Source organism: Muscardinus avellanarius, assembly GCF_963383645.1.
Source record: "Muscardinus avellanarius genome assembly, chromosome: 2".
Lineage (NCBI taxonomy): Eukaryota > Metazoa > Chordata > Mammalia > Rodentia > Gliridae > Muscardinus > Muscardinus avellanarius.
This window is the reverse complement of record NC_137787.1, coordinates 36,926,071-36,939,075: the sequence shown is the minus strand read 5'-3', so window position 1 is coordinate 36,939,075 and position 13,005 is coordinate 36,926,071. Positions and strand designations below refer to the sequence as shown.

The following is a 13,005-nucleotide window of genomic DNA, read 5'->3' as shown; positions in this document are numbered from 1 at the left end:
ATGAATTACAAAACTATGGGATATGTACACAATGAAATTATACTCAGCAACAAAGAAGAACAAAATTATGTCATTTGTAGGGTAAAGAATGGAAATGGAGAACATTATGTTGAGTGAGATTAGTCAATCACAAAGAGTAAAAAATCAGATGCTTTCCCTCATATGTAGAAGCTATGGAGAAAATGGGTCATAGGAGGAACTTTCACTGAAGAGGGAGAGGCCACAGATGAGCAAATAAGGTGACCTAACTGAGAGGAATGAAAGGGGAGAGGGAAATTCTCTAATGAACGTGATGTACATTCACAAACATATCAATCACTAAGCCAAACATGAGAAGGAGAGAGTGGGGAGGGAATGGAGTGGGAAGTGGGGAAGGACAAAATGAGTGATGTGTGCATGTATGTCTCTGCCATCTTGTAAGCCATTAAGATGTATGACTACAATATACCACCAAAAGAGAGAGAGAGAGAGAGAGAGAGAGAGAGAGAGAGAGAGAGAGAGAGAGAGAGAGAATGAACCTATTTTCCCTTCAGTTACCATCTGTTAAAATAAAACATTATTGGTTCAGAAATTATCAATGATCTTTGCTTATTTCCAAACACAAATGTTTCTAACTCTCTAAAATAAAATATTTATCTATTAGGAAGATGATAAACATTTTTTAAGGGATAATTTTGCCACTTGGTTTCTGGTTAATTATTGTTCAACATATGTGAAGAACCTAATGTTCCTGAATAGATATAGGAAGATGTTAGTATACATGAACACTTCACTAATCCTTACTCCATATGTTCTATTTTCTTAATTTCATTCTGACCACCCCAATCTCACATTATTTTCAGGGTGGAAAATACCAATTTTACTTCATTCTGATATGTCATTTATATGAGATAGAGCTCAATAGTTTTCTCATAAGTCTCTTTTTAAAATAAAGAGTTTTTACCACACGTTCTAGATTTTAAAAATAATTCTAATCCAATCCTCCCACATTAAAAGCCATAACCAAATGAAACAACATGAAAACAACAATGCAACACAGACACGGCCCACTGTAATAGTGCCCAGAGTTCCTGGAGACTACAGGTAGGTCATGTAGTCTTTATCCTAAAGAAGTGATTGTGCTGTAGCTTGTGCCCTGCCTGACTCCTTAGTTCTCCCATTAAAGTCATTATGAAATGGCCATTAGTTTTGGCTCACAATGCTTTATATCGCTGCTTCTCAAACTTGAGCATGCATCAGCACCGCCCAGAGGATGTGTGAAGAGTACCATGTCCCACCATAGAACTTTCGATTCTGTAGGTGAGGTGGGGGCCCAAGAATCTGCGTTTCTGAGAAGTTCCCATGTGAAGTTGATGGCATGGTCTACATTTTGAGAATAACTAACTTAAGTAAAACTTATGCTTAGAGTGGAACAGGTGATCCTTTAGTCCTAAATAAAATCTCCTGGAAGGCAGATCAGGTTTCTGCATTTAAGTTCACATGAACAAAAGGCACTTTCTATCCTGTGTGTTCTGACTGTGCAGCTCACCCCACAGCGCACTGCGGGGCTTACCTGTGGTAAAATTAGGACAGTGGGAGTGACCTACTCTGCAGGTAAGAACTTCCTTGAGCATCTGAAGTTTTGTGAGTGTACGTGGCAGAGACTGGCATGGAATTATTTTCTGGACCCACTCACTGCTCACAAGCATTCTAGTTTAAAAGTAAGCAATCTCTTTCTGGTTTGGGTGACTTCAGACATCTATCCTCTCCCTTTTTATTTAAAATTCACGACTCCGAACTCCAAATGTTTTCTCCTAAATTACTATTTTCTTTGTATACCTCTTTCCATTTCCTTGTGTTATATAAGAGAGAAATGATTCGGCCTCTTCCTATTAGTTTTTAAAGTTCACTTTAGCGAGCACAAGTGTCCACTGCCACATGAGGGAAGTAGGGACAAGACAGGCTGAAACAGCAACAGCGCACTGAACTCCTGGACGGCCTACCGGGTTATGTAACAATTATTCAAAACACAAACCTTGAAGTCTCAGGGGGGTATAGAAAACTGTGGGAAAGGGTGAAAGACTGTTTTATATCTTACTTTTTAAATTTCATTCAATTTGCTAAATAAAGTAAGTCACTTACCTTTTTTACATTCATAAAATATAAATTCATAATAGAAATCATTTATATGGATTGAACTATCAGTCCCCCAAATTGATACCTTATATAAAGTCTTGAAAAGTATTTTAGAATTTACCCACCTTTTATTTTCTTATCTTTTTATTTAAAATTGTTCTAAAAGTAACTCTAGTAAATCATGATCCAAGGACATCTTCCTAGCTATAACCCTACTCCTTGTGGCATATAGGACAAAGAAGTAAAGAACACTTTCGGTGTCACTTTATCAAAACAACGACAAACTTATCCCAATGAAATTTCAATTTGAAAGGTCTCACAAATTTAAAAACTCAAGTAACATTTCAAAAAAATCTCAAGCAAGCAATTTAAGAACTTAAGAAAACTTTGAGAGTCTTCATTTAGCTTAATTTAGTTACTTAAGAGAAACATTAAAGACAGAAGCACAGTTTTACTTGGGCTTCCTGGTATTTCAATTAAAGTTTAAACAATGTTTACAAACTGTAAGTAAATGCTAAGAAACTGCCTGGTTCTAGAAAACTATCATTAAATACAAGTTAATGATTACTATAAAAATGAGCATTTTATAACAATCATTCTCCAGCAACAGTTTGCCATTAAAAACACCGAATTACTCACTAGGACAAATGTCTAGGACTTGATGCAATTTCATATTTAATTCAAATGAAAAGACTTCCAAAAACACAGCAATGTTGAACTTATAGCCTTTTCCTATCCATCTTACTTTTATGTGAGGCTACTATGGAGTCATTATTATACTGAATGAATTTAATAAAAAAAAAAGAAAAGAAAAGCCAGGCGTGGTGGCACACACTTATAATCCTAATGCTTGGGGAACTGAGACAGGAGGATTGCAGGTTCAAGGATAGCCTCAGCAATTTAGTGAGGCTCTCAGGAACCTAGTGAGACCCTGTTTCAAAATAAGTAAAATTGGTCTGGAGGTTTAGCTCGGAGATAGAATGCCTCTGGGTTCAATTCTCAGTGACACGCACACACACATACACACACACACACACACACACACACACACACACACACGCAAGAAAAAAAAGAAGCTCGGCTTTAATGCAGATTTTTGGAATGAGAGCTTCAAAGTTTAAAAACTCCTCTATTTAATTTTGCCACTTCTGACAGCTTGGCATAAAACAGACCTATGTTCAGAACAAATTAATCTTACCCTCTCCCTGAAATATTCTCTATGGATCCTTAAGTAAACAATAAAGGTTACTAGAGAATGGTACATGTACTTCTTGGCATGATTAAAACTACTTATGTATTTAAGACCCATGCTTCTTATTCTGTGATTGTGCTTAACAAGGGAAGAGAAAAGTAAGAAAGCTGATGGCACACTATTGGGATAGTAACACTTGCAGATTTACATGAATAGTAAAACCTTAAGTAATTTCACTCCTTTAAGTTATATATTCTAGTTAGTCTGAGGAAAATATTAAGTAAAAGGTGGAAGAAACAGAAACATCTAAGTACGCATACCACATTGGCCACTTAGTCATGAGGATGATAACCTTGCTGCATTCAGGCATAACATTATCTGTCCATTCAGTTAGGATGAAAGTAGGTATATACTCAATATCAAAGTCAGATGTTTTGAAACTCAAACTCCCCACCAGTAAAAATACTCACTCATGTAGCGGAAAGTCTCTTCGGCGAGGACGGGAGAGAGGGAGTCAGATGCATGCTGCTGCTGGGGTGCTGACTGTGCCCAGTCCTGATTTTCATATAGAAAGAGAGAGTCTACTCTTAGCTTATACTGTGGCAGTTGTTCTTCTAGCAAATTCACCAGCTCAACCTCAGGGAGATCCTCGGTGGAGCAGACATCTAAGGAGGAGAGGCCATGTAAATGAACCCAGTATATCTCAGTTAACTGCCTACAAAAAAGAGTGAAACAATTTTCCAGAAGTAGGAAAACAAGGTGGGTGTGGTGACACATACCTGCACTCCTAGTGTGTGGGAGGCTGAGACAGATGGAAGGCAGGTCCAAGGGCAGTGCACAGAAACTTAGTGAGATCCTATTTCAATATAAAATAGGGCTGGGGATGTAGCTCAGTGGTGACTGCTTCTGGATTCAATCCCCAGTACCTCCCTAACCTTCCTCCAAAAGTAGGAAGCCAAAGAAATGTTAGACAAGATCAAATCTCCACTGATTTTTAGTATACTCTGGTACTATCATTGGTCTTTCTCTAGATTTCTTTAAGAAGAGCATTTGAAAGCATAAATCATACCATAAATTTTAATTAAATACCACTAAAAATGTACTTCTTAGTGAATATAGCTATGTCTTTTAAGTTTAAAATGAATTGGAACAGATTTTTTATTCCTCCTGATTAAGCTATTTAATACTCTTTGAAAGATATTTGACTTCTGTGCCAGTATTGGGAAATGGCTTCAAAATGTATTTGAAAATAGCTTTGGTATTAATTTGCTGGTATTGGGAAATGGCTTCAAAATGAATTCCCAAAATATAGAAAGTAGTTAGAGTCTGGATGTGGCGCAGGCACTCAGGCAGGGAAGGAACCCTGCAAAGTTCCTGGCACCAAAAGTGTTTACCAAGAACACAAAAGAGTGGTAGCCAAGGGCCTTCTTATTTTAAAAGGCAGGTTTACATAATAAATAACTTCTAGCAGATAGGCTGAAGTTCCCCAAGGATGTGGGAGGGATGGCACAGGTCTTTGTTGAAGGGGGCAGATACCACATGACCCCTGCTTAAAAAAGACTTGGGCCTACACCTGCATCAAGGCAGGAAGAAGGCTTTTGACTGAGCAAGAAATCCCCATTATCATAAAAAAGGGGACTGCCGGGTTAAAGGGTGGCTCACAGATACGTCAGAAGATTATTGGTTGGGCAAGATGAAGGATAATGTATCTTTATAAAAACAGTTCTGTATCCAAAAACTTCAGTGACTAATTTTCAAGTTACTCCACTACCTCCCTCTGATGTAGTGCTTTATATTCTGTCCCTTCTTTCTGCCTTTGTAATAATAAAATAGCTTAAGCTTACAGCACTAGAGTTCTGGCTATTCTTTTCTACAAATAGCTAAGAATAAGAACCTGTGGCTATATCTCACTGGTACAGTTTCTGCGCCCAACAGGGACACCGTTACGGTTTTGTGTGGCACCGTGTAAGTTTTTGGTGCCCAACAACGTGGGGTGCCATAACAACTTCAATGTATATGCTTAGTGGGGGAAGAGCAACACAAAACAGCCAGCAGAAAAGTCAGTCCAAAAGGGATATAATTACAGTTTCATTAAAAATAAAATCTGAGCTTCATGAAAAGATTGTTCAAAATCTGGATAAAAAATTACTTTTTAGTATATCTCTACAGTAGCTAGAAATTTAAAAAATATCTTAACACTAAGCACTGGCACTAGACTAAGTATTTTACTACTTTTAATTAATTAATTAATTTTTTGTGGTACTGGGGTGGAACCCAGGGTCTTTTCTACCTCCGGGCTGTATTCCCAGAACTATTTTATACTTTATTTGGAAACAAGTTCTCACCTTGTTTCTCTTGCTGAGAGCCTCACTAAGTAGCCGAGGCTGGCTTCCAATCTCTGTGATCCTCCTGTCTCAGCTTCCCAAGCACTGGAATTACAACCATGTGCCATCACGCCCGGCTCTGCTACTTTTAAATTAAGCACCTGGTACAATAAGAATCCTAAACATATAAGAAGAAGAAAAAATAGTTTCCTTTTAAAAATTGTCCCTAGCTGGGCATGGTGGCACACGCTTGTAATCTCCATGCTTGGGAGGCAGAGACAGGATTGCACTGGCTTAAGAGACCCTGTTTCAAAAAAAAAAAAAAAAAAAGTATAAAATAGGTCTAGGAGTGCCGCCGTCCCCCCTCGGCAGATACGAGCGTGAAAAATGCTTGTATTATTTGGCAAGGTCTCACGGAGACTAGCCTCGAGAAAATAGCATCATCTCTGGCAAAAATACTCCCTGCTCTTAGATTTCTAAACTAATAAGCTCCAATGATCTAAAACAGGATCCCAAGAATTAGAACTGTGGAAAAAAGTTGAGTCCATGAAAGATAAATTTTCTAGTAAAATGTCTGAACCCTCAGAATTTCTCTATATTGTTCCAGCTGTAATAAAGGGCAGCCAGAATTCAGGGGCTGCAAAATTCTTTTCGCCCCCCCCCCACAGGCAGGTCCTTTGATCTAAAGATTAGCTCCCAGCACCTCTCTGCCAGCAGGGGAAGCTGCAAACCTACCTCTTGCCCCATTTCCCAAAGAGATATTAAACTGTCTCTGGAATCTGGGCCATCTGTTTCCCCCTTAAGAGATGCTAATAAGCTCTTAACCTTAACAAAAGCCTACAGTTTGTGACTCAGCAGCAGGACAGTAAAAAACTCAAAAGTCTGCTTCAAGATCATGCATTAAAGAACAATTATAGATATCCAATCACCTGTGTTATAACGTTTTTGCCCTGTCTACTAACTGTAATATAAGTATTGCCTTATAGGGGATGGCAGAGCAGACAGGACTGGACAAATCTGCAATGCAACCTATGGATCTTGATAAAGGAGGGCCTGGGCTAAGCCCTAGAGACAAAAAGACTCTGGAAGGATCAAAGGAGATCCTAGAAGACTGAATTTCCCCAAAACAGACTTTGGGTGTGACCCCCTGCCTTTACAGACGCCTACCTGTCCCCATGCCTTTCCGACCTTGCCCCCTAGGGCTCACCTTGTGAGGCCAGAAACCTGATTTCAATGACAAAGGCCAAGGGGGCTGACTTTAATCACCCAGTCCAGAGGAATCTTAAACTGTGACGCCATGGATCTTCTTTTATCCTGTTTATCTTGTTTACACTTAATGCCTCACTATTGTCCTTTGGTGCTCACACAGGATATAGGGTAAAAACACTGGTGATGGAAATTAAAACATTATCAATAGTACAAGAGGCATTTGTCCATGTTAGTCATTTCAGATTTTTCCTGGAGAGGAATCTCCACTTTTAGCACCATGAACAGGAACTTAAAGGAGTTTATTTCATAAAAAGGGAAAAATCGCTGCAGATAAGTGGCTGCAGAACTACAACTGAAGCCCTTGCCCATCTTTCTGAGGATCTCGGTCCCGAGCAGACTCAGTGCCCGATTTATTATTCCCGATTGAGCAAGTTCATCACATAGGAGTATAGCCCAGAGGCAGAAGGGTTTCCAGGAACCCCAGTACCACCAAAAAAAAAAAAAAAAAGTCCCTAGCCTTCACATGAAATAAGCTTAGTACAATATAGGAATAAATAACATCACCAAAAGTCAGATAATCCTGGGTTTGAGTGACGTGAACTTGGGTAGGCTACTTACATAAAGTCTTGCTTTTCTTGTATGTAAGATGGAGAAGGTAACAGTATCTGGAACTTAGCTCCCTGGTTTTTACAGGAATTAAGTGAGGTAAACGCATGAAAAATACTTGCATTTAGGTATGATGCTTGGCATACCGAGAAGGAACTCTCTAAATGTTGGCTATTTTTATTATTATTTTATTAGTGAGTTTTTAGACCTAGATATCAAATCAAGTCTAAGGTTGTTAAGGCATTTAAATAATTACAGACTATCAATGGTGGAAGGCACTTTAAAAACCATCTGCTTCCTATGTACCAGTATTGGGAATGGCCTAGGAAGATTTGAGAGAACTCTGGTTATTAATAAATATATTTAAAAAATAATTGGGTAAAAACGGCAGACCTGGGGAAAGACTTGGTTTCGGTTTCAGTCAAGAAGCAAACAGCTATTGAAACTTAAATTGACTTAGCTAAAAGTAATTAGCAAGTCGATAGATAGGAGAGGGGAGCCAGGACTTCCTCTTTCTAAAGACAGATCTACATAATAATTGGATAATCTAGCTAGGATGGGAGGAGGGGTCGACCTTTGTGAAAGGAGACACCTTGGGGCCGGGGAGGAACCTTACAGGGACTTGTACTACGTCAGAACTACGTGAAACAAGATGGAGGATGTCGTGTATAAAAAATCTGTTCCGTGTTTTGTACTTTGGTGATTTTGCTCGAAGCATCCCCTCATGAGGCTGTAACTATCTTCTGTATTTCTATCTCTTAATAAACTTCTTTAAATCTTCAGCAAGAGTCCGGGCTATTGCATATCTATCCTTAGCTCAGGACAAGAACCCGCGCTTTTTATCTTTTTGTGGGTTTTTGGGGGGAATTATTCCCAGGGGTCTAACAAAGGTCCCCGGGGACAGTTTCCCAAACCATAACAGTCCAAAAACCGTAACATCCTAGATGAAAGAAACCAAGACTTAAAGGCAAGTGACTGGCCAAGGACCAGTGGATTTGTGTCTGGATTTTCTGTCTAGCATCGTACCTTCTCAACCCACTTACTTAAGTGCCACAGTTCCTGCCCTAGAGCTGATGATTTCTGTAACCATGAGCTCCAAATAAATCTTTCTTCCTCTAAGTTATACTTGTCAGGTAGAAGACTGTTCTGTGTACTGGTATTGGAAAATGACTTTGGTATTAATGTACTGGAAATTAATCTCAAATGTAAAAAAAAAAAGGAGTCAGAGCTTGGGTAAGGCACAGCCACTCCTGCAGGGAAGGAAGCCTGCAGAGTTCCTGGCACCAAAGTGATTAGTAAGAATACAAAAGAGTCCTAGCCCAGGGCCTTCTTTTTTAAGGACAAGTTTACATAATAAATAGCTTCTAGCAGACAGGCTAAAATTCCCCAAGGATCCTGGAGGGTGGCACAAGCCTTCAAAAAAGGCAGATACCATGAGATCTCTGACTTGATAATCAAGTAATACATTTTGGGGTCTTAAAGATTTGAGTTTACACATACAGGAAAAAGACTTTTAGTCAGACAGGATGTAAGACAGTGAATCCCCACATCAAAAGGCTTGCCTGGAGAAGGGGCGGATCTAGTAGGGTCAGAAAGACTATTAGTTAAGCGAAGATGGGAGATACAATTCTTTATAAAAACTGTTCTATATCCAAAAACTTCAGTGACTTATTTTCAGGTCACTCCACTGCATTTATTTCTTTAATGCAGTGCTTCACTCTGTTCCTTCCTTCTGCCTTTGTAATAATAAAAATTGTTTAAGCTTACAGCAGTAGAATTCTGACTATTCTTTTCTATAAATAGCTAAAAACAAGAACCCATGGCTACATCTCACACCATTATAGCTTTGGTGCCCAGTGGGGGTACCAGTACAGTTCTGGTGTGGCACCATTACATTCTGGCGCTTAGTCTACTTATTGTCTCATTTTTCATCCTTAATATTAGAAAAAACATGGGCACTGGCATCAGACTCAGCTCCTAGGTCTGACTTCTCCACTCAATAGCTATGACATGTTGGACACATGACTTACTCTTATTACCTTTGATTTGTAAAATAGAGAATCATCTACCATACATATTAGTTAGAAATAAATAACAATGAAGAGACTGAGAGTAATACTTGGCACAGGAAAGAACTTCTGGAGCACTCTTCATCGCTCTCTCACTTGCACCCTGTCTCTGAACACAGCTGGGGTTTTCTTCTCTAGTGTCTGTTCCTAGCTTCCTGTTTTCAAAACTGCCAATCATTTAATGCCTCCCAGATTAGCAGGAGAGAAAAAAAGTTATCTCTTTGAATGTGTTTAAAATACTATGGCTTAAAATAGAGAAAATACAGGATGTTATATCTGTCCTCTCACTTTCAAGAGACCTGGTATTTCCTTTGTGGGTAGTATAAAGAAGCATAGTATAAAGAGGCATGTCCTAGCTCTGGCAAAGAACAACAAAGTACAACTTAAGAAAACAAGGCTTAAAAGAGTAAATTTATACTACCAGACCATAACTTACCAATTACAATTTACTGAACATCAGACATCCCTACTCACCCAAAAGCATAAACAGTGGCTTTGTAATCACAAAGAGAAGGAATAAAGTACCTTTAAACTTAAATATGGCTCTGAAGAAGCTCTCAGCCTTTGACAGATCTTGTAAATAAGAGCTTTGAAAATACATTCAAACTTATTAGTACAAATTTTATGTGATTATGTAAATATTTCCTGTTGCACTTATATTACATATGGGTTGTAATTACAATATTTATAGAAAAAAGGTGACAATACATACACGCAGAACTAAAAGACAGACTGTTGAGTATTCAAGGGCACAGTGAAATGAAGTATAAAAGTGATATTCATTAAAAGATAAGTTTTAGTAAATATTAATGCAATCCTCTGGGAATTCAAGATCACCAACTCCTTACTACTAAAAAGCAATTAAAACATGAGATTCAATCCAGTTCATAGTTTGAGCTAAATATTCTTTAGACTAGCTCCCCCTACTAGTTTCCACATTTCTGTTTATACATGCTTGATAACCTCATCTCTATCACTTTATCCTCCAAATGTCTCTTCTGTTACCCACTTCTTTCTAGTCATACTGCCTCCACTGAGGTGCAGGGACTCTTTCTGATCTTGAATATGGCTTCAAAACTGGTCAGTGTTCCTGCACTTGATCACCCTCCACATCTTTAGCCGATCACTCTCCCACTCAAGGCTGACAGGTCTGAATTTCATTGAGCCAGTTTAGAAAAACATAATTAACTACTTTGGGCAATGAATAAAGATTTCAGATGGTTATATAATACTAGAGTATGGTCTAGAGATAACATATTCAGATAACATAACTATCTATGGCCTAGAGACAACATAACAAAGATTAAAAACAAGTCTCAAAAAGATCAACAGCAAATAATCTGCCTAAACAAATTTTAACATCCTCCAAGGAAGACAACAAAATCCAAATAAACAAATAACAATGTAATAATACTCATAATATTCAGCATCCCATAAAGCATTACTAGATATACAAAAGACAAGCAAATTGAAACCCATTATTAGGAGAAAAGTGAGTCGAGACACATACTAGTAATGATTTTTCAATGTTATATACTAGTAACAGTTGACGAATGAAATGAAATTAATAATACAAGTTAAAAACAAAATTACTTAGGATTGACTTTAACAAAATAGATGGAGAGATATATCAAGTTCATGGATTAGAAAATCCAGTATTTTAAACATTTAATACCTTATAAAATCTGTGTAATCCCATTAATAGTTTCAGCACTCTTTATTGACAAAGAAATTGATAGTTTATTTTAATATTTATATTGGAATGTGAAAGTTCTAGAATGGCTAAAACAATTTCTGAAAATGAGCTTGGAGGATTTATATCATCTGATCTTAAGATTTACTATACAGTCATGTATCAAGACAATATTGTATTTCTGTAAAGACAGACTTAGAAATTAAGAAAACACAATATAGTCTAGAAATAGACACACACACATATGACTAAGTGACTACAATGGAATACCAAATTAGTTCAATAGGATTAAAGACAGTATTTTCAATAAATAGTATAGCAGCAAATAAATATTCAATGAAAGAAAAAACCCAAATCAAAAAGCCCTGGACCCTTGCCTCATTCCATATTAAAAAATAACTAAAATGGGCCAATGTAGAAGCAAAATCTATAAAACTTTTAAAAGAAAACAGAGGAGAAATTTTTCATGTACACAATGATTTCTTAGAAATGGCACAATAAATTAATAAAGCAAATATTTCTAAAATGAACTCCATCAAAACTTAAAAGTTCTGTTCTTCAAAAGACACCATTAAAAAAGAAAAAGGAAGATGGGTGTGCTGGCACATGCCTGTAATCCCAGTACTTAAGAGGCTGAGACAGGAGGATCAAAGATTCACGACCACCCTGGCAACTTAATGAGACTCTGTTTCAAAATAAAAAATAAAATAGTGAGTATGGTTCAGAGTTAGAATGCCCTTGGCATCAATCTCCAGTACCCAAACAAACAAACACCAGGAAAAGGAAGCCAGAGTCTGGGAAAAAAATGTTTGTGATTCATTTATCTAACAAAGAACTTATATCTAGAATATATAAGGAACACTTATAATTTTATATTTATATACAATATAAATATATAAGTAGTAGGATATTTTAAAAATGGGCAAATGCTTTGCATGGACAACTCAAAGTAAGATCTAGAAATGGCCAAGAGTTACATTAAAAAAATGCTCAAAGTCTTTAGTAACCAAGAAAACATAAAACCACAAAGAGATACCACTACACACCTGAGAGAATGGTTATAAACAAAAGCAGTGACCTTACCTTACCACATACTGCTGACTACGTGGAGCAGTCTGCAAACTATGGCCTGCAGGCCACCCCCAGCTGGCTGCCTCTGCCTGGTTTTGAAGCAGGCCAGGCTGAAAAGGTAGGCTGGGGTTTCACCATAGCAGGTCATACACACCAGAGTGAGGAATCTCCATTCTATCCTGCATGCAACAGCACTTCAGTATTATCAAATTGGACTCACCAGTGATGCTCTCCGAGTCTCGGTGATTGCTATTCATGAGGTTTTCTTCACCTGTTGGTGATGTAAAAATGGCATTCTTGGATTGATTCATGCAGGATCCTTTCTTGCTTTGGTCGAGAAGAACAGCTTTGGTATGAATTGGAATAAATGAAATCCATCAAGCCATTTAATAAAGAAATGAATGTAGTCATATGAATGTAGTTTTCTTTCAGACAGATTTTCTCTGATGAGTCAAAAGACATCTGCAGCAACGAGTGCTCTCATGTGATTATAATTTCTTGGACAGTCATGACCTAAAACAAAGAATGGATCATGTGACTAGAATTCAGCATGCTCTTTAATAACAATAACCTAATTACCTGGCATGTCATTAAAAATGTTTTTCTAAGGATATATACAACCAACAGGATAAATTACTCAAAGTAATTATGCTGGAAAAAAGGAGACAAAAAGTGAATAGTTTATGATTCCACTTATATAAATGTTCTAGAAAAAATCAACAGTGA

General features: G+C 37.6%; 1 protein-coding gene across 1 annotated transcript in view; it reads right to left on the bottom strand.

The window, feature by feature from the left end:
• Positions 1–12,590, bottom strand: part of TRAK2 (trafficking kinesin protein 2) — a gene marked incomplete at both ends in the record, with an annotated part of 35,245 nt that extends 22,655 nt beyond the window's left edge. Inside the window, 2 exons of the mRNA XM_080689631.1 lie at positions 3,778–3,972; positions 12,500–12,590. Coding sequence (XP_080545757.1) covers positions 3,778–3,972; positions 12,500–12,590 — 286 coding nt within the window. The remainder of the gene's footprint in view (positions 1–3,777; positions 3,973–12,499) is intronic.
• Positions 12,591–13,005: the final 415 nt, after the last annotated feature.